This window comes from Lissotriton vulgaris, chromosome 8 (assembly GCF_964263255.1).
Source record: "Lissotriton vulgaris chromosome 8, aLisVul1.2, whole genome shotgun sequence".
Classification (NCBI taxonomy): Eukaryota; Metazoa; Chordata; class Amphibia; order Caudata; family Salamandridae; genus Lissotriton; species Lissotriton vulgaris.
In genome coordinates, this window is record NC_141696.1 from 360,254,096 (window position 1) to 360,280,218 (window position 26,123).

Here is a 26,123-nt window from a genome sequence, read left to right on the forward strand (position 1 = left end):
GCCGTTGGCGATTTGGGTTCGGTGGGAACCATTCATCAAAGGTATCTGGTGGTCGCCGTCGTGGGAGGATCGGATATCTCTTTACGTGGACGATATCCTTCTCTATCTCACCTCCCCTAAAAAAATCAATCCTAGAACTACTTAATGTCTACGAGAAGTTCGGCAGAGTTTCGGGATATAGAATGAATTGGACTAAATCAGTCTTGTTCGTTCTTGCCGGCTGTCCGCCCTCACTCCCGGTGGACTGTCCGTTACGTTACACTGACACCCCTTTTAGGTATCTGGGAGTCCATGCCTCTTCCAACCCGGACAAATTCCACGCCCTAAATCTCAAACCCCCACTGGAACAGTTCAATCGGGATGTAAAGGTGTGGCGTTCCCTCCCTCTCACCCTCCTGGGCAAAGCCGCATTGTTCAAAATGATGACATTGCCCCGTTTTCTGTACCTCCTTGAGAACACGCAGTTCCCGGTCCCCTCCTCCTACTTTAAGGCCATCGCAGCAGCTGTTTCTACTTTGCTGTGGGACGGGAAACCGGCACGGATTGCGCAATGCAAACTGGTAAAGGACTGGTATGATGGGGGTATAGCGCTCCCTAATATTGAACTGTATTACTGGGCTGCCCATCTCAAGCAAATCAATTACTGGCTACACGCCCCACAGACAGAACCCGCCTATTTGGCGGACAGGCAGGGTATTGAGTCCAGGGGACTGTTAAGAAACCTCTATAGTCGTTGCGTCCCATCTGATCTCGTAGGTCCGACTCGTCACACGGTCCAACTCTGGTATAGGGCACATAGACACCTTCAGTGCGCGAACGTTATTACACAAATGACACCCCTGTGGGACTCGCACAGATTGGGTTTCATGGGTAATAGCAAAGGGTTCCAGGCGTGGGACACCATAGGTATTTCAGTGGTGGGGGACCTCTGGAGAAAACACAAAATAGTAGACTTCACTTTTCTACAAACCAAACACGATATGGCCCAGTCCGAGTATTATAGGTACATGCAAATACGACATGCACTTCAGTCAGTCATCCCGGCGGGAACGAATCTACAGGAGTCCTCCCCTCTAGAGGATAGGCTACTAACAGAACATATGCCCCACAAAGCGACATCTTTCACATATCGGAAACTGGTCAACAACCTCCCTGACATGCTATCCAAATTGCGCTTGAGTTGGGTGGGCGATATTGGTGACCTTGATGATTCGGAATGGCAAGAGGCTCTCTCCTCGCCCCGAGAATCAGCGATTCCTTCCAGACTTAAACTGGTTCAGTTGAAAGTGCTACACCGCACATATTACACCAGAACGGTCCTTTACAAGATAGGGAGAGCCTCTCACGAGTACTGCCTCCGTGGATGCGGGGAGAGTGGGACATTCTACCACACCATTTGGGACTGTGGTCGGGTGGCCATGTACTAGGCAGCGGTAATGCGAACCATTTCCCAAACCACGACTGTTTCCCCGATACCCGACCCACGTCGCTGTCTGTTAAACATTTGGGATGCAGAGGACTTAACCCATCGTCAGCAGGACTGGGCCATGCTGGGAATGATGGTGGCGAAACGCAATACTGCTAGACTGTGGGGTTCCAACGCACTGCCCACACTGAGAGACTGGTGCAGAGACATGGATGAAGCAATGGTGGCCGAGAAGGCAGTATTTGTTCATCGGGGATGCCCTGAAAAATGGGGACAAATCTGGGGGGCTTGGAAAAAATTCAGGGGGGACATATGTGAGCTGCCGCGAGTAGACTCGGATGTGTGCCTTCCCGATTAAGGGTTGGGCCTGAAATCTATATGTCAGTGTTTGTGTCTCCTGTTGTGCTGAAATCCACCCTACTGCTTGACAGGCACTATAATGTAGGGGGCGGGTCGGTGGTTGCACTGCCAATGCTAACAATACTGCAAATATGAACATTTGTTTTGTCGCCTTCGGAGAATTGAAGTATTTAATGTGATTTTAATTTAATGAAAAGTTTTGTTACACGGTTAAAACAAAAAAATCATAGACCTAAGTCATATCGTATACTTGAAATGTTTGAATAAATGTACAACACTTTTCCATTTGCCGCCGGGCCCCTGGGTTATCGGCTACACGGCTGTGTTAACCTGATAACGATATTTAGACTGTGTTGCTATTGCAGCCGGCCCAAGAAGTTGGGGGCCTTACGCTGTGTAATACTGGAAATGTCCAATAAAGATCTTTAAAAAAAATAAAATACCAGAGTCATTTTATCCTTGTTTGTTTATGCAGGTTGAACATACTCCTTGAGAAATGGGTTATTACAAACAAGAAAGAATCACTGGTTTGAATACTTGGTTAATCAATGCTCTAAAATCAGAACAGAGAAAGAGCAGGCCCTAACGTCCTTGCTCCAACAAACTGATCAGCTGCCTCCTGCAGGTCTTCAATGGCAGAGGAAGCGACAGCTCTTCACTCTCAATGTGAGAGGAGGGCATGGCTTTGGGTTGTCAGGAGGACAGAATACAGATAGGATGGGGGAAGACAGTTAAATACTGATAGTGGAGGGGTGAAAGGCAGGACTTCAGATCTAACTTTATATATACATATAAAATGGGGTAGTGTGGCGGAAGGTGGTGAGTGCATGTTATGCATGACTCCCAAAAGACTTTTTTGCGTTTCTCATAAGTGCAGGTGAAGAGGATCGAGTGGGGCACTCACGCCAAAATGTACATGGGCATCTGTGAAGAGAGAAGCTGTTTTTCACTAGAGAGATTAGACAATGCAAAACAGGATCATGTTTCAATTTGATGTCACCCACAACCCCACAGTGACAAATATTACAGTTAACCAAAGAAGCCCCTTTAAGGTTCTAAAATGTAATTGATTAATATGAAATCCCATTGGACCCCAGCATTGTTGAAGGACAGCTTTCAGTAAGAGGCTCCTATACATCATTCCGTTCCAATATGAATAGCTAGAGGATTACAGTCCTTTGGTAACTAATTTGCCAAAAAGGTCCCAAAATTTAAATTGAAAGTGGATACATTTTGCACGAGGACAAATTTATAATTTACTTTGTGCTTTTTAGACAGTGCAAAACATTCTATTGAAAACAATTTAGTATGCCCTTGTATATCTTACCTCAAGACAAATACAATTCCTATTACAAAGACACATTTTGTTTGATGTGCACCTTTAGAATACAACAAACTAATATTATACAAAAATGCCTGCCTCCTAAAAAATGGAAATTACAATGTCCTGTGGGCCAACAATAGTTTTTACCTCTTAATATAAAAAGAGTTTACAAATGTTATAAGTTTAAAAAAAATGATATTTTACCTGATTCTGTGGGAGGGGTGGCTGTGACTGTCCATCCGGAGCCTGGCCCTGGCTTTCATTCCCTCCAACAGGGGAGCCACGGGTCGTGGCGGTCATACTCGACACAGGGCAAATCTTTGCAATTTTGTCTGTTTATGTGGCCAATGTTAAAGAAGAAATTTTAGACCCCTTAATGTAGATGGAGTTCCAGCATGCGTATGGCTGAGACTGCTCCACCTCAAGGACACAACATCTTGTGGAGACCATTGCATAACCTAAGGATGGAAGAAAGACCACATTATAGTTCATATAAATCTACAAACACAGTTAAGACTTAAAGCTCTAGCGTATGGGAAGAGATATGTTCAAGTGTACACAGTTTAAACTCCAGACACCCCATACACCTCAGTAATCCAAATGCGAACAAATATTGATTATGAAATTGCTTAATCATCATCAAGGGAAAAAATATCACCTCCCTAAATTGCTTCTACCTCCAAAGAGAAATCAAAGATGACCGGTTTCAATTCTTCTTGATCACATCAAGTATCAAAAAAATTCACTTATTACTTAAAGTAATGTAAGCACATAGCATCTCCTTCCACCAGTACAGACAAAGAGGAGTTAACAGTTTTATCAGTCCACATTTCAACATTTCACACAGGGATCTAACAGTGATTCTTCAATTCCCTCCCATAAGCCCAGCATGCCCATCTCTGGCATGGAATTCAAACTTACAGATGTGTTGCATAATTAATTGCACATCCCCTGTAAGTACTTTTTTGTACAGTAGGTGGGCATAGGGGTGGGGGTTGCAAGAAGGTAGTAGATACTGCCCAAAGGCAGGTCAGTTGCAGGGTCAGCATGAATATACAGTCTATTATCCTCATGGAATAAGCAAGCTTTTAGGGCTTAATAAAAATTTATTTGGTCTACCTTAAGGGAAAATGTTCAGAATGGAACCCTGAACAGCAGGTCTCTATTAAAATGTTTGCATCTCTCAGGGTAGATGGAAAGTCTGTTTTTATTATTTGATCTTAAGCCTTTAGCCAGATAATACAGGGCCACTGCTCAAAGAGCCTGCAGGGTACACGGCCATGTAAATCCTAAACGGGAACTGCTATTTCTCAACTATACAAATAAAATACAGTCAGTTCTATGCATGCTGAGCACGTGGTTAGTACTTGCTTCAGTAGACACTGGAGTAGGGCCCTAAAAGTCTTAACTGAGATATAAATGGATGGTATTGCAGTAGTTGATGCAGAAGGCCATCATGAGTGGACCTGCACTCCACTGCAGGAGGAACGACGAACGCAAAGGTAGTCCCAATGACCAGAAGAACAACGAAAATGTTACTACTAAAAAAACTCAAAAAAACAGAACTGGTGGTGGGCAAGTCAGGCAGGAAGGCACCTTGCAACTGGCCAGACAAAACAGATTGAGGTAGGGTCTCAGATGCTCAACAAGCAGAACGAAGTTTGCTAAACATGAAGGCAATTTAAGCTCGGTTTCTATCTGGGCTATAGTTAGGAAAACACTTTACTACACGACAATCCCAATGTTAAGACTGCTGCTCTGGAACATGGATAAGGGTTATTAGAGAGAATGAATGACACCGACATTTAGATAGATTATACTACTAGAACGTTGGAGGAGATTTTGTTAAAGGCTGAGGTATAGGATGACAATTAAAACAAGGGAGTCATTTCTAAAATTAGAAAGGGCTAAAATCACTGAAAACAACAAGTTATCTACCATTAATAACACTTTCTGGTGGATACATTATCGACCTGCGGATTCCTACCAACTTAAATATCCCATGTGCCAGCTTGTAACAGAAACCTTTTCGAAAGCTCTCCCACACCAACAGGGAGAATCTGCTTCACACACAAAACCACATGATGTCACAGTAGTCATAAACCACCCTGTTTTCATCCACTTTTTGTGTGCATTTGAGGCGAACTGATGAAACTAACATCAACATTGTAGGTGCAGTTTTATACTTTAATTCTTATTACAAGTTTTAAATAAAAGCTTCATACAAAACTAGTAGGAATACCTAAACGGGCTTCTTTCAGTATAAAAAGTCATGCACAGATGAGGAGGGTGGGTCAGTGAGGAATTCACAGGTAGATAAGGTATCCACCAAAAAAAGCGTTAAAAAGGTAAGAAACTGGTTCTTCTGATGGATGCATCCAGCTGCGGCTTCCTCACCTTCTGAATAGAGTCCCCAAGCAGTCCCACACAAGGAGGTGGGTGCATGTCTGTTTATACCAAAACATCCTGCAAACAAAGCGAGCAAGGGGATAGTCTCTCCTTACTATGGAATTCAAGCAATGCTTCACAAAAATGTGAAGAGAGGCCCAGGTAGCCGCCTTACAAATACCTGCCACAAGAACCCCTCTAGCCAAGGTTGATGTAGAAGATTTAGCTTTAGAGAATGAACACCAATGTCCTTCAGGAGGCTACTTGTGGGCCATGCTGTAGCAGATCTAGATATAGAGGATAATCCACCTCGATAGGGTCCTCTTGTGCACTGCTTTTCCTTTCATTTTTCCGATGTACCCCACATAGAGCTGGTCATCCAGTCTGAATTAACATGTCCAGTCCACATAAATAGAGACAGGTGTTTTTGGGTCCAACACATGTAATCTTTCCTTCTCTTTGGTTGGATATGTAGGAGGATGAATGTGGAAAGTGTGATGGACTGACTCAAGTGTAAGGGAGTGACTACTTTTGCTCAGGAGGCAGCCCTGGTTCTCAACACCAACTCAACCAAGAAAGAATGTAGTGAGAAGTGGTTTTACACTCCAAGCTTAAAAGTTCACTAACTCGCCTTGCCATTAATGGCAATAAAAGACAATTGTTTCTAATGTTAATAGCCATAAAAAAGAAATATGATGCAATTCAAACAGGGAACACAAACATATCACAACTAAATTAAGATCCCACTGAGGTATAATGAAGGGAGTGGGAGGATAATTATTTGTAAGCCCCTTAATTAATCTCAAAACTATAGAAGATTTAAACAGAGAAGATTGGTCTGCAAACAGATAAAAGCAAAAATGGCTGACAAATAACATTTTCCTGTGGCAACTGTGCAACCCTGCTAATCTAAGCAGAGGTCACGACTCAAAACATAAGACAAATTTGCTTTTAAAGGATCTAATGAATTATCATAACACTTAAAAAATCAATACCATTCGCTACTGCAAAACGATTTGGTGACAAGTCTTCTGGACAAGAAAATAATATCCTACATATCAGGAAGGAGAAAAGTGAAAATGAACTTAAGTTTCCCCATTCAATCTCCAGGCATATATGTGCAGACTATGGAGGTAGGGGTGTAAAACCTGCCAATTCAAACTGCAAGAGGGGGGTCTGTCCTGTGAGGGAGACAGAGCAGAGGGCACAAGGAGAGGTGAATGAGGTCTGATTACTGAGGCATGGTCGAGGAAAATCTCCCTCAGCACCTGAGAATTCAAGAACGGAAACGTGTAAAGCAACCAGAAACTACAGTTCAATTAAAACACATCCCTTAGTGATCACTGCATCAGATACTGGAGGCTGCAAACAATGGGCAGTGTACGTTCTCCCAAGTGGCAGAGAGGTCTATATAAAAAGTTCCACTGTAGCTGGAAGGTAAAAAGAAACCCTTCCAGAGGGAGACACCACTTGTGAATGGATAAACAACGCCGACTGAGACTGTCCGCACATACATGGAGAACTCCAGCCAGGTGATTTGCTATCACACAAATCTAATGATCTTGATCCCAGGACCACAGTCGTAAAGCTTCTATGCAGAGGAGAGACAATCGCGCTCCTTCTAGTTTGCGGATGTACCACATCCCAGTAATGTTGTCCGTCAAGACTTGGGCTGCCTGACCGTAAAGGGATGAGAGGAAGGCCTTGAGAATCAGACCTATCACACGCAATTCCAACAGCTTGATATGAAACTGTGGACACTGGAGGAGGAGAGTGAAAAAGTTGCCCTTGAGAAGGTTGCCGGTCATACTCCACCATTGAAGATCCACCGCAGGTTCTCTGGAGATTTTGACACAGTTATCCATTGTGTTGAAACCAGTGCCTGGGGATACAACACTGGAGGGTCTCCATGTGCCCACGTGCATGGGTGACCAACAATATTCAGGAGGCTAGAAAACCTAGCTGGTGTAAGACCTTCAGGACTGGAGTAACAGCCCAATCCTCAAATATAGGGATCATAGCCTGAATGTCAGGAATACTCCGAGGAGAAGGGACGGTTAAACTCACAGTTGTGTCCACTACTGCTTATATGAACAGGATGCGCTGAGAGAGCACCAGGAGGGATTTGGGTTGGCTGATGGAAAAGTCCAGGCTGAACAACAGTTGAGTTGTCACCTGCAAGTGATGCAGCACCAACTCTGTAGATCTAGCTTTGATAAGCCAATCATCTAGATAGTGGAATATTTGTATCCCCAACCTGATGAGCTGGGTAGCAACCACGATCATCACACTCATGAAGAATCGAGGTGTGGAAGAAATGCCAAATAGAAAGACCATAAATTGGAATAGTTAACATCTCTGCATGAAACATAAATGCTTCTTGTGTGATTGCAAAATAGGAAAGTGGCAGTAGGCATCCTGCAAGACAATTGACACCATCCAGTCTTCTATCCAACGCAAGAAGAACCTGAGCTGGGGTACAACATCTTTAACTTTTCCTGCTTGAGAAACCAGTCCAAATTCCCGAGGTCCAGTATTCGAGATAAACAGACGTCCTTCTTGGGAATAAGGAAATACAAAGAGCAGCAAAACGGACCCAGTTCCTGCTCTGGAAAAAACTACACTGGGCCCTCTAGGAGTAGGGACTGGATCTCCTGTTGGAGCAGCTGAAGTTGGTCTGTAGCGAAAGAATGGGGTCATGGAGGAAAGTGTGGGAGAAATTCTTGGAAGGGTAGGGAATACACTCTTTCCATTATACTGAACACCCAAAGGTCAGATGTTATAGACCTACAATGATGTAGAAATTGGGATTCCCATCCTCCCACTGGTAAAAGTGGGGCGTTGCTACGGCGCGTGTCGGAATGGTTGCCTGGTGAGGGAGCTCCGTAGGCCAGGCGCCAACACTCGATAAATACCAGTGACCAGGAGCACCTGAGCTGATGCAATTATATCATGCTGCCTGGTGAGCACTTCGTGCACACCCGGAAGCATTTTGGCGATATTTAGCCAGCGGGAACCGGACGATCCGGGTGGAGACACAGAGGCAGAGACCGAGCAGAAAATGGTGGCCGGACTGTGGGCGGAGGCTGAGAGCTGTGCCCTGGCGAGCTGAGCAGCTGGAGCCCCGAGTACTGGAGGACTGGGGTGCGACTTCTGGAAATTCGGACCGTGTCAAGGGTGCCGCTGCTTCCTGGGACTGTGACTGCGGAGGGCACCGGGAGCGGAGGCACTGCTCCCTGTTGTGTCGCATTGGAAGTCTAACGTGGACAGCGCTGCAGAGAGATCTGACCCCGATGTCTGCAGTGGATCCGTGATTCTGCTGGACGTGGAGACTGCCTTGGAGAGCTACAGTGGTGCGGTGAGTGTGGTGGGGGCCGCTTGCTCTGTCGGGCCTGGGAGTCCTTGGGTGTTTGCTATTGTGAAGCCCGGGTGCGTCGGAACTGGCTGGCCGGGCCTGGCGGGGGGTCTCATCTGCTCTTCCGCCAGATGGGGAAGTTTGCTCATCACGGTGCTGCAGGCATGGAGGTGCTAGTGGGTGCCCTCAGGTGCTGGTTTGCCGCGACTGACAGTGAGTTACCTGGGGCCCTGCTGGCTCATCCACCTTGGGCAGGAGATCGCTGCTGGGCCCTATGTGTTAGATCTCTGGTGGCTGATGGTTGAGAGGCTGCGGGGCCTAGCTATTAAAGTGAAGCAGATATGGCGGCAGGCGACTAGCTGGAGCTGGACAGCTTGCTTGGCAGTGAGCAGGAGGGCATCGTGATCTGTGCTTGGTTCGCCTTGTTGCTGCATTGTCCATTATTGCTGAGCTGAAGTAGATCTGAGGCGGGCCAGGATTGTGAGCCTGCTGATCGGCTGTGTTGCCTGCATTGTGGGATCTGACGCGTGGTCATATGGTGCTCAGCTCATCTGCATTTTGTTCAAGTGCTCGGTTAGCGTGTATGGTGCCCTGGCTGTGTCATAGGTGGCGTGCAGGAGCGGAGCTTGTCTGACTGCCACCCTCATGCCGATCACGCTTCTGGGTCAGACTGAGAGTTGCCGCACCTCCATGGATTGGGCGAATAGGGAACAGAGGGCACGGATTATCTGTGCGAGAGCTGGGTAGCCCTGCCACTATGGGCAAACCTGACCCCCAAGCAGCCCAAAATCGCATTCGAAAGTAAGCACAGCACGCGTGCCACAGAAACCATAACGGAGATGGCTGCATCACAGGGGGCGTCGGAGAATGCTGAGAGCCCAAGGGTGATACGCGTACAATACTGCTGGAGCTGCGCTCAGGCTTGAACACTATACACAGTAAGATTGATGCCCTCACATCTAGTTTGGATGTGGTAAAAAAATAATAATAATAATAAATAAATAAATTTAAAAAAAGAAGGTGGATACACATGAACACAGGCTCGAAGTCCTGCGGAATTGCAGGATTCGCAAGCTGAGTCGCGGGCTCAGATATTGCAAATGGAGAAAGTGCTAGAAGTCTTAAAAGCGAAAAAAAAGAAAACTTAGAAGCGCATTCCCGCCGGAAAAAACCTTTGTATAATTGGCCTGCCGGAGTTGACTGCAATAACCAAAATGGAGCCCTTTATTGACAATTTATTGCGTGAACTGTTTGCCCCTGTGCTGTCTGCGGTCATGATAGTGGAGAGGGCACACCGATCGCTGGGGCCTCGACCTAAACCAAAACTACTAGGGCAACCCAATCTTCCCAAAGAACTGGGTATAGTCAATAACACAATAGAAAAGCTTTCCTGAAGGAATCATTCAAATGTTGCTTTTACAATTATAAATTTGTCACAACAGTGAACATAAATTGCACAATGCTCAAGAGAAATACGTACAATGCATTAATTCTTTTATTAAATCATATTCTTTGTAATTTGTATGAAACTGCTTCCAGTTTCTCAAAATGTGCAGTACCTTATAACACTTTTGTACAAAATATGGCTAGTATTTACATATCTACCATATATGAATTATTTTTGCAAATATACATACAATTACAATTCAATAATTGATGATACTATTTACAAAGAAGTGTCGTATCGTCGACGTTTCGGTCTCATATAATACAATTCATCGAGACCATCATCAGGACAGTTGTTGCGCCAGGGACAGTTAACAACGTAGCTTATTTAGTCCTTCTGCCACTTGTAGTAGAAACTCAGTTGGCGGTTTCCCGACAAGTGCAGTGAACCGAGTGGCGATTTATTCTCCTAAAAACCAGACGAAGCAGATTTATTGTACTTCCTAGATGGCCCCCAATTATTGAATTGTAATTAATTTTCCCAAAATGGATTATGTTACTATATACTGATCCGGCAGCCCGGGTGCAGGTTGGTGGACTGACGTCCGAACCATTCTCTATTGAAAGAGGCATCAGACAGGGTTGTCCTTGGTCCCCACTGCTTTTTTCATTAGCGATAGAACCTCTGGCATGTGTGTTACAGCTAAGGCATAGGGAAACAGCTTTAAACTGTATTTATCGCCCAGTCGCCATATTGTTGTATGCAGATGACATGGTGTTGTTTGTTCGTGAGCCCTCTCTGTATCTGGCGCAGCTACAACAAGAACACATCAGATTTAGATTGCTGTCTGGATGGACTGTGAATTGGGATAAGTCCACCATTATTCCTTTGACTGAAACTACGACCCAGCCAGACATGGAATTTCCGCTGGTCTTGTCTTGTCTGCGGATCCGGTCAAATATTTTGAGGTCTGGATCCACCGTGCTCCGGACGTGGTCATTCGCAAAAACTATGGACGGGCTTGCAGCACTTTAGATCAGCAGATCGATAGGTGGATCGCCCTGGCGCAGTCCTTGGCGGATCGTATCGCACTCAAGAAAATGGTGGTATTGCCACGCTTTTTGTATCCGTTTACCAATATCCCACTCACTTTAACGAAGGGATGTTTTGATACCCTCTGCACGAGTCTGCTCAGACTGATTTGGGGAGGTAAGCAGGCCCGGGTGAGTTGGTCTATCCTTACACAAGACTACGACAAAGGAGGGTTCGGGGCCCCGGACCTGTATGTATATTATCTCAGTGCTCAGGCACAGTAAGTGTATTATTGGGTCAGACCGCATGCATTCACCCCTCATGTTGCGGTGGAGGAAGGAGATGTCTCACCTGTCCCTCTTCACAGCTTTCTCACGCAAGCGAATCGTGGAGTTCCGAAGACGGACAGCAATATAATTGATACAACTATTGCGGCGTGGCAGGCAATAGGGAGACTAGCCCACAGGGTGCCCATATATGCCCCAGACATGCATATAGAGCACCATGCTTCAGGTGTATTATACACCAGCGAGGTTACATCGCTATGGTCTACGTGATTCCAGCCGGTGCGGGAGGTGCAGACAGCCCGAGGCAGACTTTATGCACTTGCATGGGAGTGTAGAGGGGTGGCCTGCTTTTGGAGTGCTGTAGTGAGGGATATAACAGAAATGTCGGGCTGGAGATACAATGCTCACCCTTGGTAGGTTTACTGTGCTGTATCCCACATGTGAAGGGGGTGGCGAGCCAATTTGTACGACTGGCGTTGTTAATGGCCAAGTGTAGGGTTGCTATCACATTGGGAGGGAAATGCTCGCCAAAAACTGAAAATTGGATTAAAGATCTTGTGTATTGTAAGGATAATATGGAGTTATATGCATAGGAATTGCCAACAACATCACGCCCGAAGGACAAATGGGAACCACTGAGACCATTCTTGCACCAAAGGGCAATGGCGGATGCACAGAGCAACGTGAGTTAAATAAGACACTGTCATACGTTCCATACGTTTGAAGACACGGCATAGCTACTAAGTCAATTTGTCATCTTTATACCTAGGGCCGACTGTAGACCTACGATTGACAAAGATATGAGCTTAGTTTTTGTTATGATTTGGTGATTTTTGTTTGATATTTTTTTGAGGGGGGGAGGGTAATGCTCGAGATCACCTTGCGTGGTGATAGTGTGGAGCATGTTCCTTTTTGAAAAGCATTTAATAGCAATAAAATAAATAAATAAAGTATGCTCTAAGATGGGAAAACGAAAGCTGCTGTTTTTCTGTGCGGTTATCGGAAGAGGAGGATAAGGTGGAAGACAGGAGGGAATTGGCCTGCTGTCTACCCCTACCATGCCCTCTGTAGAACTTATACAGGGGCTTAGAGGATTGCTGTTGGTGTCCATGAAATCAAAAGCTGCTGGAGAAGCCTTGAAATCTTTTTAATTGTCTATAGTCCCTTGATTGTGATTGGTGGCCCAAGGAGTGAGTGATTGCCTTACTGTTCTCGAAAAGTTCTAAGGTAGAATCTGTTTTAGCTCCAAAAAGGAGAGAGCCATCAGAAGGTAAATACATAAGGGTATTTTGCACATGCATTAACAGCTCTGAGAAAGGACTCCTCAGCAAATTTAGGAACAACTGCCTGCGCTGAATCAATAAGGGCAAAAAGTTATCTACTCCTTAATCAGGTTGCAGTAGTCTACTAGAGAGCCATGCTGCCTGGAAAAAAAACAATTCATTTTATTTAGCCAATTCCTCCATTTTTTTGGACTCTGTCCTGCTGAAAGGTGGGAAATGAACCTGGTGTCAGCTTTGGTAGTCCTAGTTTCTTCTTGTTCAAACTCTCTGGTGTAAAATCCCTGCCTATCTCTCTGGACACAGGGGTTTTTGCCAAATATCCAAAATTGGTTCTATCAAAGACTCATTAAAGGGTAGTAAGGCTTATAGGACACTGAAGACAAGTGAAGGACCGCAGTTAGAATACTCGCTTTCAGCTCCATGGTGGGGCAGGAAAACCCAACATTTGCGGAGTCTTACCGACAAAGAGAATTGTATGTAATATTTTTAGGAGGTGGAATGCATTTTGGAGGACTTAACTCCTATTCTGGTGATGCGTCTAAACCACTAGTCCTTCAAAGTCTGGATCCATCGACTGTTGTTCCACAATCTCTCCTTTCTCTTCTTGGGATCTTGTTCCGCCATCCAAAAACTTTTTTTGTTCAAGCAGCTGCTATGCTTCTCTTCTGGATGTGTGCTAAGACATTAAAGCAAAGGATCCAGGGGAAATGGAGTACGCTGAGGTGTTAATGCTGGTACAGGCACCGGTGACGTCAGTAATAGCACCAGAGGAAGGACTAAATAAAGGAGATCGTTTCTCCTTCCAGGTAATTCCCATCAACCCCCAGAGTCAGGTAGGGCATCTGGGCTATCAGCATGAATTGCATAAAGGGCACCTGCTGGTAAGAAGTGGAAAGGCCTCCCAGTGAATAAGCTAGAGGACCTACTGGTTGCTCAGATATCAGATGGGACCATTGCCCTATTAAAAATGCTGAAGATAGCATTCAAGAACTGACAGACTGGAACTGGAAAAGATGGGTACTTCGGTTGGGGATGAGGTAGATCCGAAGCCCGCATCATTTCGGATGCCCTCGGATCTGGACCCGGAAGAAGGGCCTGCATCAAAGGAGACACCGATAGCCATGCCGGAGATGAAGACGGCATAAGCGGAGCCGGCTCCATATACTGTTGGGGAGAGATCAACCTCAATGACTTCTCTTTACATGTCTGACATCAGGACTCAGGACATCACTTCTTGTTGTGCTTACGTTTCACTGACTTTAAAAAGTGAGGCAAAGGTCTGGTGTGCTCCCTGACTTGACCCTGTATTACAAACCTGCACAACTGCGAGTCATAGTGGAATGGTCCCAACGCGAGTCGGACAAACACTGGCTGCACATGGATCGGGCGAACACGGGAAGGGTAATATGGGCTTTATTAAGGTAACCAAAGTCGGATCGCCTGGCTAATGTCTACATAAGCACCCCCACCAAAACAACGCAAAAAACATCAGACGACGTTCTAAAGCAGACAGATTGAACTTTGTTCCGCTCTCCGTTCACACCAATAAATTACAACCCCCCTTCACACCTGCATCGGAGCCGGGCCCATTCGACGTATGGAGAGAGGGAGGGTGTCTGACCTGGCGGACATTTTCCATAACGGAGACATTTTAACATGTGAGAATTACCAGAATTATTTCGCTATCTTCAAATACGCCACTGGGTTCTGCAAACCGGAAATTAGAGAAGGGCCGACAAGAGACCTCACAACACTAGACCGCTTTGTGAAGGGAGCAAGCTCAGCAAAGGGGGACATTTCTTTCCTTTACTCTCTACTGTTGCACACACCACCATCTAGACAGCTAAGACATCTCAAATTCTGGGAACGCACACTAGCCCATGACATCACAGACACGCAATGGAAAGCCCTTTGGAAGAATATAAAATATCACAATCATTTGTTAGGTCAAAGTGAAGCTCGCTATAAAATACTATATGATTGGTACCTATATCCTATAAAACTGAAGAAAATATTCCCTAACACATCAGAGCTTTTTTGGAGAGGCTGTGCCTCCTGGGAGACTTCGGCCACATATGGTGGGATTGCCCAACAATCCGTCCCTTTTGGTCCGAAATCCTAGCGCAAATTAAAGAGATATTGGGCTATCCCTTCCCTACCTTTCCGTATTTTGCACTTCGAGGATCGAGATCCAGGTCTGACATATCAAACAAAAGCTGATCAGGCCAGAATGTGGCTTTGCTTAGGGGCAGCTAAAACGGCAACAGCGGCCGCGAAGAAAAAGAAAGATGCTACATCCCTCACACAATGGCACGCACAGCTATGGCAAACTCTAACCATGGAACAAATGAGACATTCACAGAGACGAGTTAAAAAAAAATTGAATACTCGTGGGGGCCACTGGTTAACTTCCTTTAGAGTGACCTCCCTTTAATAACCTGCCCTACAACGATTAGAGCACTACACCTGTTCCAATGTTAAGCCAAAACAGTAACAATATCAGAATCTACTCCAGAATGTGATTAGCACTCACCAGGAGACCAAGGACCCGAATGTCCCAGGCTACTAGGCATTTCATTTATTTCCGCTCTTTCTTCTTTTGATTTCTTTTTTCTGCAGTGTTTAATTTCACGCATGTAACCAGATTTAACTTTCTGATCTGATCTGATCTCATTATCCTCTCTTCTCTGCCTCCAAGCAGAAGCAATAACGTAAGCATTTCTCTCTGAACATGGATTGGTGGGAGAGGGGAAGGTTCTGGGACAAAAGGATGATTGTATAGAGAATAGGTTATGATCTTTTATTCCCCATGTGGTAATTAAAGACAATGCAAATTCTCAGGTAATATATGAAGACACAATGGCAAGGAAATTGACTGACTGATAAAATCTGTACAAGGAAATAGATTACTAATAGATATAAACGAGTACAAGGCCTCAATGTATTACAATGGTTAATATTTGATGATATGAAAACCTAATAAAAATAAGTTTGACAAAAAAAAGTGAGGCAAACGATATCTGGATCATAAGCTTGATTTTTAGCAACCTCTCCTCATCGTTTGCTCTAGCCTTCAAGAAATCGGTTTCCCTCTTTCAGGTCCTACGGATTCATACTATGACAACTGGAACAGGCATCAATGTACTAATCTGATTAACACCAAAGGCACATGTTATGAGGGTCAGTGATGGACACAGTCTATAAACGATTTGAATCTCGATTTTTAAAAACTGTACTTAAAAATTTAAACATCAAAAAAAGTACTATTCCCTAACAGACATAAAAAAAACATGCTTTGAAGATGCGTAAAAAAAGGGAACGTGCGAAAAAGAAAAAAATGGACTTTAGCGGGGCGCTTTATGGCTCCAGTGACGTCAAATGGGGTCGCGAGGAACCAGACATCCCCTTCAATGTGGAAGAGCTATCGAAAAAGTTTCTGTTCCTAGCTGCAGCATGGGATAGTCAAAAAGTGAGGAATCCGCAGGTAAATGTGTCCATCAGAAGTAATGTGTTGTAAATGGTGTTGAAAATTATTGTGAGGAGGAGGAAATTATGGCAAATGAGGCCCTGATCATTGGAAATACGTAGCTCTTTTCTAACTATATTAATGTAGTCATAGTTCATCTTTGCAGCAGGATCACAAATTAAGGTTACTGAAGAGATTACCATCTTATTGATAATGTATGCTAAGAAGAAGAGACTCAAGATCAGTAACTGGTAATGATCTCTGGGTCATGGTTGAGCCACCATTGGGCCAATTTACCAATTTGTTTGTGCGCTGTAAGAAAACTGTCCCAGAGAGGAACTGATAAACTCTTTGAGGAAGAGGTTTGAAATTGGGCTTGCAATAGCTGTTGACTATGGCATTACTTGATATGTTTGGTGCAGGGGTAAAGAGAATGGTAAACCGATGATCGTCAACACTGCAAACTGCAATATTCATTCACTGCCAACATGATCTTCCATAATGCAGTCTCAAGAACTGGGAAGAAATATTAAAATTGTGGCCTGGCAGGGGTACGGCATGCAACAGACCAGTTTATGCATTACAATAGAGTTAATATAGAATTGAGCTTTGCCATACGTTCGCATACTCTGTCCAGTTGAATGTGTTCATGTAGCTCAGGATTTCGGAACAGGAGAAGTGTGGTTTTCTTGCATCATTGGTGGAAAACAAGTAAATTGGATTTTATTTTGTGTATGTAAATTACCACATGCCTTAAATTCTGTTGGTAGAGCTGAAGTGAACTATACAGTATCTTTACAGCCATATATTTCTAGTAGCTGAATTTACTAAGTAAACTTTCCTGTACAAAGACCTTGTTGAGGCTTTGGCACTTCTGCTGACGGTGGTCTAAAAGTAACTTTAAATAGCATTTACACATGCCTTAAAGGAAAGCACTGCTCACAGCTCAATGTTGCTATGTAAGATTACAAATGAGAAGTAACCCAATAGCTTGCAATAAGAGGCAGACAGGGATATTGTCTTACAAGGGCATTTAGCTAAACACCGTTGGGACCACAGTAGGTATGCAGAGTAGAATACCACATGCCTCTGTAATAATAACATACTGCAGCAATGGAAGGTATCTCTAAATTAATCTTTTAGGGATGTGTGATGACCAATGTTTGGAGTGGATATGTTCTTCAACCTGATAACATATAACCTCAGAGTTATCCCTAATTATGATTACAACCGAAATCCATATACTTTACAGTAGGTTAATACATAATAAACACCAATTATAGCAATGCAAAGATAGTGAGGTTAGTCTAGGGGTTCTAGATGGGATAACTCTTCAATACCCTTCAAGAAGACAAGTTTATCTTTCGGTCAATTGAATTCTAACCAACCCTATGAGCATAATCTAGAAGACTGGATGGGAAATACTGGCCCATTTTCTCTCTCTCCAAGTGGGCACGAAAGATCTCTTGGGGCTTAAGAACTAAACCCTTGTGGAACTTCCAACAATGAGGAAGGAGCGAGAAGGTGTCGGGGGAGGGACACAACAGGAGGCTTTACAGTCAGGGTCTTATGCCTGGAGTTGGAGGGAGTAAGACTGGGGAGTTAAATTGGAGATATGTTTTACTGACCTGAACTGACCATTTTTCATAGTTCTAATAAAATTGCTCTGTTTTGAAAACGGAGTACAAATGTCAAGTTTTGCCTGACAGTCACTTCATATCTGATACCGTAAACAACAACACTATGCAGAAAATCCAACAGAACAAGTATTGTTCAAAGACAGTTTCAAAAAATACTTTCTTGAAGGCACAAATTCCTGGCATTGACTATCTCTAGCTTACTGTGCTCTTTAAGGCTGCCAAAGTGCAGTCAATGGTTTTAAGTTGAACAATGTGTTGTTGAAATTCGCATTTTAAAAGATAGAATGTGCCTTGTCATGAAATATTATATGGTAATGTAAAATTAATTTTGGATTCTGAGAAGGGCCAGGGTCAAGTATAATTAAGGATGGAAGAAGTATGTGCAAGTTGGTTTGATCCTACCACCATGCAGTAGGTGTGATCTCTCAATTTTGGAGCAGTTTTATTGCTTTTCTTGAGCAGTTATGTGTGAAGGACTTATCAATGGATTTGAAGGGGGCTAAAATAACTAGGCTAATACCCACTGAAAGGTTTGATTAGGGGCTCACTTTAGGCCTGTTGTCCAATATAGTTCAGCAGCATTGAGACAGACACCACACTGTTTGCTTTCAACTCCTTTTGTGGACAGTTTTTTTAGCAATGTGAACAATACTGACAACTTCATCCATCACATTACGATTGTGGAAAACCACATCCGGGGGTCAAGTCTTCTACATAGCTCGAGTGTGAAACTAATTGCTGCTACACACAAGAGCCTCCTTCACTTCTTGAATTCCACAAGAAGTTGAAAGCTTGGCATCGGCCCTTAATGTGGTTAGACTCATACCTACTCATCTTTAGCATACCCTCCCAGGTGACAGTGCACTCTACAAATCTGCATAACATACCATGACATGATTCTGGTTTGTGCAGTTTATCACAAACGCAAACATTTCTTCACCAGATTCATTTAAACAGAGGGCAATTTCGAAGGATTTCAGTTAAGAATATAGTCATCCTTTACGTAACAGACTGCCTGCTAGTCATTTGACATTGAAAAAAGATATTTATTAGTAATAATAACTATGTCTGACCTTTAACACTGATGACCGAGAAGGAATGTGTACCCTATTGCTGTGCTCAATTGTACAAAAATATAGTTTCCAAGCACTACAAACAGACATGGGAAAAGCATTACAGGAGTTTTTGCGCCTAACCAGCAACAAAAGGGGGCATGTACATAATCTTGCCAATACATGTGGGTTGAATACCCACTTTTATGGAGCATTTGAGACCCAAGAAATGTTAGCGAGATATGAAATCGCTGTTTTCATCACATCACACGTATGATCTTTTTAAATGACCCCACTCTGTTTTTCTCTTGAAATATCTTTGAGCAGTCAACTGATGTGTTCACTCGAAACAAACTTATCCCATCCTTAATTAAAATCAGGTCTCAAGTAGTGCACAAAACTGAACCTCTTTGACCATTTTAAGGAAATGCTGTAAGTGGTGCTGGCATTGTAGTAGTACACATCTGAGCAGTCACTTAAGTACGCGCTCAATTGACAACCATATGCACCTTCCTTTTTGCAATGCTGTAAGGGGAACAAACTGCACACAAAGTTTTGGAAACCTTCCAACATTCTAAGACTAGGGTGACTAGCAAATGTCAAAGAGTAGACCTTTGCGGGGAGCAAAGTAATCTCATGGATTTTACATTCAGGCTCAGAAACTACAATTATTTCTCAGTCTCTTCTTCTACATATCAAGGGTATCGCAACTTTACAAAATCATTTTAAACAGAACTTCACAAACGAAAACATAAGAGGCCATCATTCTATGTAGCTGTCCACTTTCATTGCTGCTCTTCAGAAAACAAAGAATATTGTCCTTAGATGTTTGTGGAGTATTTTAGTTTGTGCTAGAACACACTTCGGAGAGTTTTAACATCCGGTGAAATGTTGATTGTGGTACTGTCCTGGGTACTATTTGGATCCATAAATTAGTATAATTTGTGAATGTTTTAGGAACCTAGTATTTGTGTTTTCATTGGTTTTGCCAGGCACCAAAATAGGGAACAATACTTTTGGCATTAAATGTGCTATGTTTTTCTAAACTGTGGTTATTTGGAAGCCACAGAGTTAGGTATCCAAATTTCCATTAATCTCCCTTTTGTAGCAGACGCCAATGCCTGAAGAACACACTGCACTTCTACAATCACTTAAAACAGGCAGATAATGCGTGCAGCAATTTTCACAATACTTGCTAAACGCACGTTACTAAACTGATAGAAATAATAAGACTTGTAAAGTCCTAGTGATTCAAGCCAGTGAAGGCCAGGGAGACCATCTCATATCAGCATGTTGGTTCATTCACTGTTAAGAAACAGTTATTACAGACAATTATGTGTATAGATGCCAGGCCAAGCCCCCCTTGGCTGCTCAGTCACATCACTCACTTCTGCTTAGAAGCAAGTTTCAAGGCACTGTGGGCATTGTGGCTCCTAAGGCGTCTAGTTTCTTTTTTTTAAACTTTTTTTTATTTCAAAAGTTTTTTATTTAGAATATTTTCCAATACAGTACAGTAGTAATGCAGTGATGATGGGGGGGGGGGGGGTGTTACAGCTGGGAGATATTATGCATTTTATGGTTACATGAATACATAAATCATACATAGTATAGGCTGTTTGGGTTGTAGGTCTGTAAACCCCCCGGAGAGTGTGAGGGGAAAAGAAAGAGGGGGGTGGAGGGGTGCCTCGGTGTTGCCTTCTTAGCTCTTGGCTGCTTGCTGGTGGAGTGTGCAGTGTGTGTGTTTACGGGGGTTTGTGTACCTCCAGGTGTTCATCCAGGGCCGCCCACATTTCATTCTTAGCATTGTGGCAAGGTGAGAATTTCCCAGTGATGTTGTCTGCTCCTCTGAGAAAGGTGACCCAGTTTACCCAGCTCTTGAATGTAGCCTTGGCTGTGTCTTTCCAGTTTACTAATATGGTTTTGACTGCTGCTGTGAGTAGGATGTCTACTAGGTCTCTCTCCTCTTTGTTCTCTAGGTCTGGTGCCATAAATGCTGTGGCTAGACCTATGAAGCCTGGCTGTATGTTCTTCCCTATGGTCGTGTTGATGAGGTCACTCACTCATCCAGAACGTCATGACTTTTGGACATTCGAAGAGGAGGTGTTGAAGGTCCCCTGTCCCCCTATGGCAGTTCCAGCACGTATCGCTGTCCCTTATGCCTGCCTTTGCAAGTTTGGCAGGAGTCCAGAAGGCCCTGTGTAAGAGGCAGTATTTTGTCTATGTAAGTTGTGGTGTAATTTTATTTGTTGTGGCTGACCTCCATAGTCTACCCTTTTCTTCCTTACTGAGGTGTCTCGTGTACAGTGTTTCCCAGAATTTAGTTGCTTTTGCGTTCAGTGAGGATGTTTGGGGGCTCAGGAGTTTGTATATTTGCGCTGTTTGGTGTCCTGTCCTATTGAGGTTGCTCATGTATTGTATGATGGTGGGTTTCACCTTGTGTAGACTCACTTTGGTGATGGCGGTCTTGATTTTGAGGAAGGTGTAGAGCTCTACATCCGGAAGAATGTGCACTTCTTTGAGGTTTTGGAACGTGAGTGGAGAGTCGCCTTTTTCCAGCTGCGCTGGGGTGGTGATACCCTTCTTGATCCAGGTTTCATTGCATATCGTCCCCCCTTTGTATTGTATTCTCGTATTAAACCAGATGGATTCCCAGCTGGTGCCTCTGATCCGTTGTCCCATTTGTTTGTCTACTCTAAGCAGGGCTGTTATGGTGTGTTTGATGATGGGGTCGTGCCTGGCCGGGCGCTTGCTTTTCTGTGAACATTGCTATTGGGTTTAAACCCCCCAGGATATTCTTTTCGAGTTTCAGCCACTCAGGTTCGTAGTCGTGTGTATTGGTTATCCAGAAGATCCCTTGTTTAGCTAGGCAGGCTGTCTGGAAGTTTTTAAAGTTCATAACGTTCAGTCCACCCAGATCTTTATTGAGTCTCAGTTTCTGTAGGCTGATTCTCGGTTTCTTATCTTTCCATAAAAACTTGTTTATTAGCTTGTCAAGTTTTTTGTGGAAGTCTTCTGTCATGGTTGAGGGTAGCATGCTGAGTGTATAGTTGATAGCTGGTGTTCCCATCATTTTTATAGTCTCTACTCTACCCCACCAGCTGATGTATTTGGGGGACCACAGGTCTAGTCTCTCCTTAATTTTCTTCAGGGTGGCTTCTTCGCTGTGTTCTAGGGTTGCTTTAAGGTCCCTGCCAAAAAGTAGGCCCAGATATTTAAGAGGTTTTGTTTGCCAGGCTAGGCCTGAGTTGCCCAGTACCGCTCTGGTTATATGCACGTTCATAGGTTTACAAAGATTTGTCCCTGTTTAGTTTGTAGCCTGAGGCCTTTGCATACTCTTCAATGGAGTTCATAAGTGCTGCGATGGATGTGGTCGGTTTTGTTGTGGTTATTAGCACATCGTCTGCGTACGCTGCGAGTTTCACTGTTTTGTCTTTGACCTGGACTCCTGCTATGTCTGGGTTCATCCTTATCATTGTCAATAGTGGTTCAAGCGCTAGTAGGAAGAGGCCCGGAGACAGGGGGCAGCCCTGCCTCGTCCCTCTTTCCAGAGTTAGCGCCTCTGATGTGCCTCCATTTACTACAACCCTGGCTTTTGGCCTGTTGTATAGTGCCATAACCATGCCCCTGTATGTGGTGCCCAGGCCAAATTTCTCCATACAGAGATCGAGGAATGGCCAGGAGACTCTGACGAACGCCTTCTCCGCGTCCAGGGCGATCATCACCGCCTGGTCTGCGCTGTGTGTTGTTTGGTTGATGAGGTGGCATAGTAGTCTTGTGTTGTCTTGGGACAGTCTGTTCTTGAGGTACCCTACTTGTGAGTTGTGGATGAGGTAGGGCAGGACCGTGTTTAGTCTGTTTGCTAGGAGTTTTGCATATATTTTGCAGTCCACATTGATGAGTGATATTGGGCGGTAGCTCTGCGGTTATTGGTGGTCTTTCCCTTCTTTGGGGATTACAATAACATTGGCTTCCGCCATGGAGTCAGTCATGAGACCCTCGCGGATGCAGTGTGTGAAGGCCTCCGCCAGGATGGGTATTAGCTGTTCAAGGTACTTCTTGTTGAAAGCCGCCGTGTATCCGTCGGGTCCTGGTGCCTTGTTTGGTTTGAGTGTCGTTCTAGCAGTTACTATCTCCGCGTCTGTGATGTTTCCTTCTAGTGTTTCCCTCTGTTGCACTGTTAGTGTTGGTAGGGCAATTTTGCTTAGTAGTTCTGCCCCCCCCCCCCCATCCCCGTCCGCAGCTAGGTTTCTGTCCGCGCTGTATAGCTCCTGGTAGAATTGTTTGAAGACCTCTAGGATCTCTTTGTTGGTAGTTTGTGATTTGTTTGTCTTGTCTGTTATTGCTGCAATCGAGTGTTGCCTTTGTTTCGCTTTCAGGTATGCCGCTAGTTGTTTCCCTGCTTTGTTGGCGGTGCATAGGTTTATGGCTTTGAACTTGTTGATCCATGTACCCGCTCTTTCGCTCAGGATCTTGTTGAGCTCGTATTTTTTCTTTGTAAGTGATGTCAGTGTGTTCCTGTCGGTTAGGTTTTTGCAGTGCCCTTTTTCTAGGTTCCCAATTTGTTCCTCTAGTTCTGCTAGATTGGTAGCCTTTGTGATTACATGCTCATTGTCTACAGTAACGCAATAGAGGGTGCAGGCATAAATAATATGCTGGATGGTAAACATCTTGACACTTACAAAATGAGATGTCCTTCGAGACGCAGATTGTTGGCATGTTTTTGACACAAATGTTAGGATAAATAAGAAACAGATCAATATATGATAGGCTGGTCCAGATATCAAATTGAGAGGGGTAAGATTTACCTGGTTGCCTACAATGTGATGGAGAAGTCACTCTCACATGTGACTTCAGAGATATGCATTTCAAAGGCCAACAATAGTGACTCTAAGTAGACGTCACTCAAGGTCAATGGACGGGTGGTCTTTGAATCAAAAATCTCAATATATTAAAATAAAAGATAAACCACCCCATGGAAAGGAAGGCAAAAAGTAAACCCACATTTATTGAAATGAATGTGTGAACTAGTACATGGATCTTGGCCTTATTAGTTTTCCTTATAAGCTGGAACTGGATCTCAGAAAGAGGTTGGGGTAGTTGCTCAGACAGTGCCTGGATTACCCTATTGAGATACTGTGCTTGTTGGAAAAATGTTTTAAGACAGAAGAGGCCAAGCTAACAATGTTACAGTGGATATTTTCATCATAATTGGCTGTTTCAACATTCTTTGGGTTTATAAAGGAACAAACATTCAGCACTGAGTACAGAAGAGCAGACAGCCTTTTCTCTTCACTTATCCACTAACGTTGTAACAGCCAAGGACACTTACAAATAAAAATAGCTAAGGGTCTCATGTAAGTTGAAGGCCTAGTAACCATTTTTGGGAAAATAAGTGTCCACATTCACAGCTCTTGAAAATATTCTGCATAACGTGCAGTTTTTGTGCACTCTCTGGGCATTTCTGGACAAACCTGAAAGAGGATATGTACTTTTGGTCAATGGTTCAACATTCAAATTTTTACCTAGTGCATGGAAGAGCCATCTTCAACGTTTCAATATGGCTACTGGTTCTAGCTAAAAACAGCTTACACATTGCCAAACAGAGCACTCAAAGGCTGTATCAAAGTCCCAGGCCAGAGAACAGTAACAAGTACTTATGGATTCGAATATGGGATTCGACTAAATAAAGAAAAGCGCACGGCAAAGAACTATATGTAAGCATGGAACTAAAACAATTCATATGGTGCCAGAATGTTTAAGGCTACCTCCTAGTGGGGGGCGTGGCTAGCAGCATGGCCGGGTAGGACGTGCCTCTGCGTGGCTCCCAGAGAAACAGCACTAGATCCGCCGAAAATAACGATTTATCCGAAAGAAAGTCAGGGAATTGAAGATCGGAACGGGAGCAGTCTCGGCTCTGCCTAAGGAAACGAGAAAAACCTTCCGACAATGGGCCAAATCCAGAATGAAGCCTCGCTGACGAGAGATCCCCTACACCAAGATGGCAGCCACCGGAGCTATGACAGAGTTACAGGCCTCACACCGACAGCTGCTATGGAGGGTGGACGATGCCGAAAACAGGGCAAGACGAAACAACCTACGCTTCGTGGGATTTCGAGAGGGAATTGAGAAGACTAATGTGGTGACCTTCCTGCATTCATGGCTAACGTCAATGTTCCCTCAGGCTCCCTTTTCAACCTGTTTTGTCATCGAGAGGGCACATAGAGCCCTGCTAGTGAAACCACCGGAGGGGGCGCGACCACGACCGATTATAGCAAGATTTCTAAACTTTGCTGACAATGATCTCATCCTAGGAGAAGCTCGAAAAAAGGGGGAACTTCGATTTGAGAACACTACTATTATGATCTTCCCAGACTATAGTCAAGATGTGCAAAAGCAAAGACGCTCCTATGACTGTGAAAGCAAAGCTGCAAGACTTGCAAATATGGTACATGCTCCTCTTCCCAGCGAAACTGAAAGTTATATTCAAGGGCAGGTCCCACTTCTTCAACCGACCGGAGGAGGCCTGGCAATGGTTGGAAGAGAGACCCCTGCTACGAGAAGCTGAGGAGGAAGGTCGTAGAATCCGAAACGAAATGGCGGCCGCCAGTTTCCGGAAGAGCCCACCCAAGGCACAGAGATCGCAAAACCCATGGACGAGAAGACTCTCGCAGCTCACTCCATACACAGATCACCAGACGACGGGCCGAGGAGGCTGGAACAGGGCCCCGAGCACAGAAGAAGACACGGCGCCGGGATCCAGGTTCAGCTGTCTGGCGCACCAAACAGAGACTGATAATGAAAATGGAGAAAGTAATCCTATGTCGGACGTGGAGGAACAGACTGAACACTCTCTCCACCCTCTAATTACCGCAATTCGAGAGAAGGAACAGGGAGCGACTGGCAATTCGGTGGAACGAGACACTGAAACCCAAGATTCCCATTCCTAAGGAACTGTAGAGCTGAGATCTGAAACAGCAGTTTCATCACAATGGAGTCACGCAAGTCAAACACTTAATTTGTGTGAACCCACACCATTATTAGTTGGTGCCTCTCGTGGGCCGCACGGCACAGGCAGACCCGTCCCGCAGCTGGCTGGACAGCCGAGCACCGTGTGGCCTGCTCG

The 26,123-nt window shown here is 44.4% G+C and overlaps 1 protein-coding gene across 4 annotated transcripts in view; it reads right to left on the bottom strand.

The window, feature by feature from the left end:
- Positions 1-26,123, bottom strand: part of USP9X (ubiquitin specific peptidase 9 X-linked) — a 1,749,911-nt gene that overhangs the window by 1,665,566 nt on the left and 58,222 nt on the right. For all 4 annotated transcript variants that reach the window (XM_086934127.1, XM_086934125.1, XM_086934124.1 and 1 more), the window contains one exon: positions 3,315-3,568. In XM_086934127.1, the coding sequence (XP_086790253.1) occupies positions 3,315-3,410 (96 nt within the window). In that variant the 5' untranslated portion in view covers positions 3,411-3,568. The remainder of the gene's footprint in view (positions 1-3,314; positions 3,569-26,123) is intronic.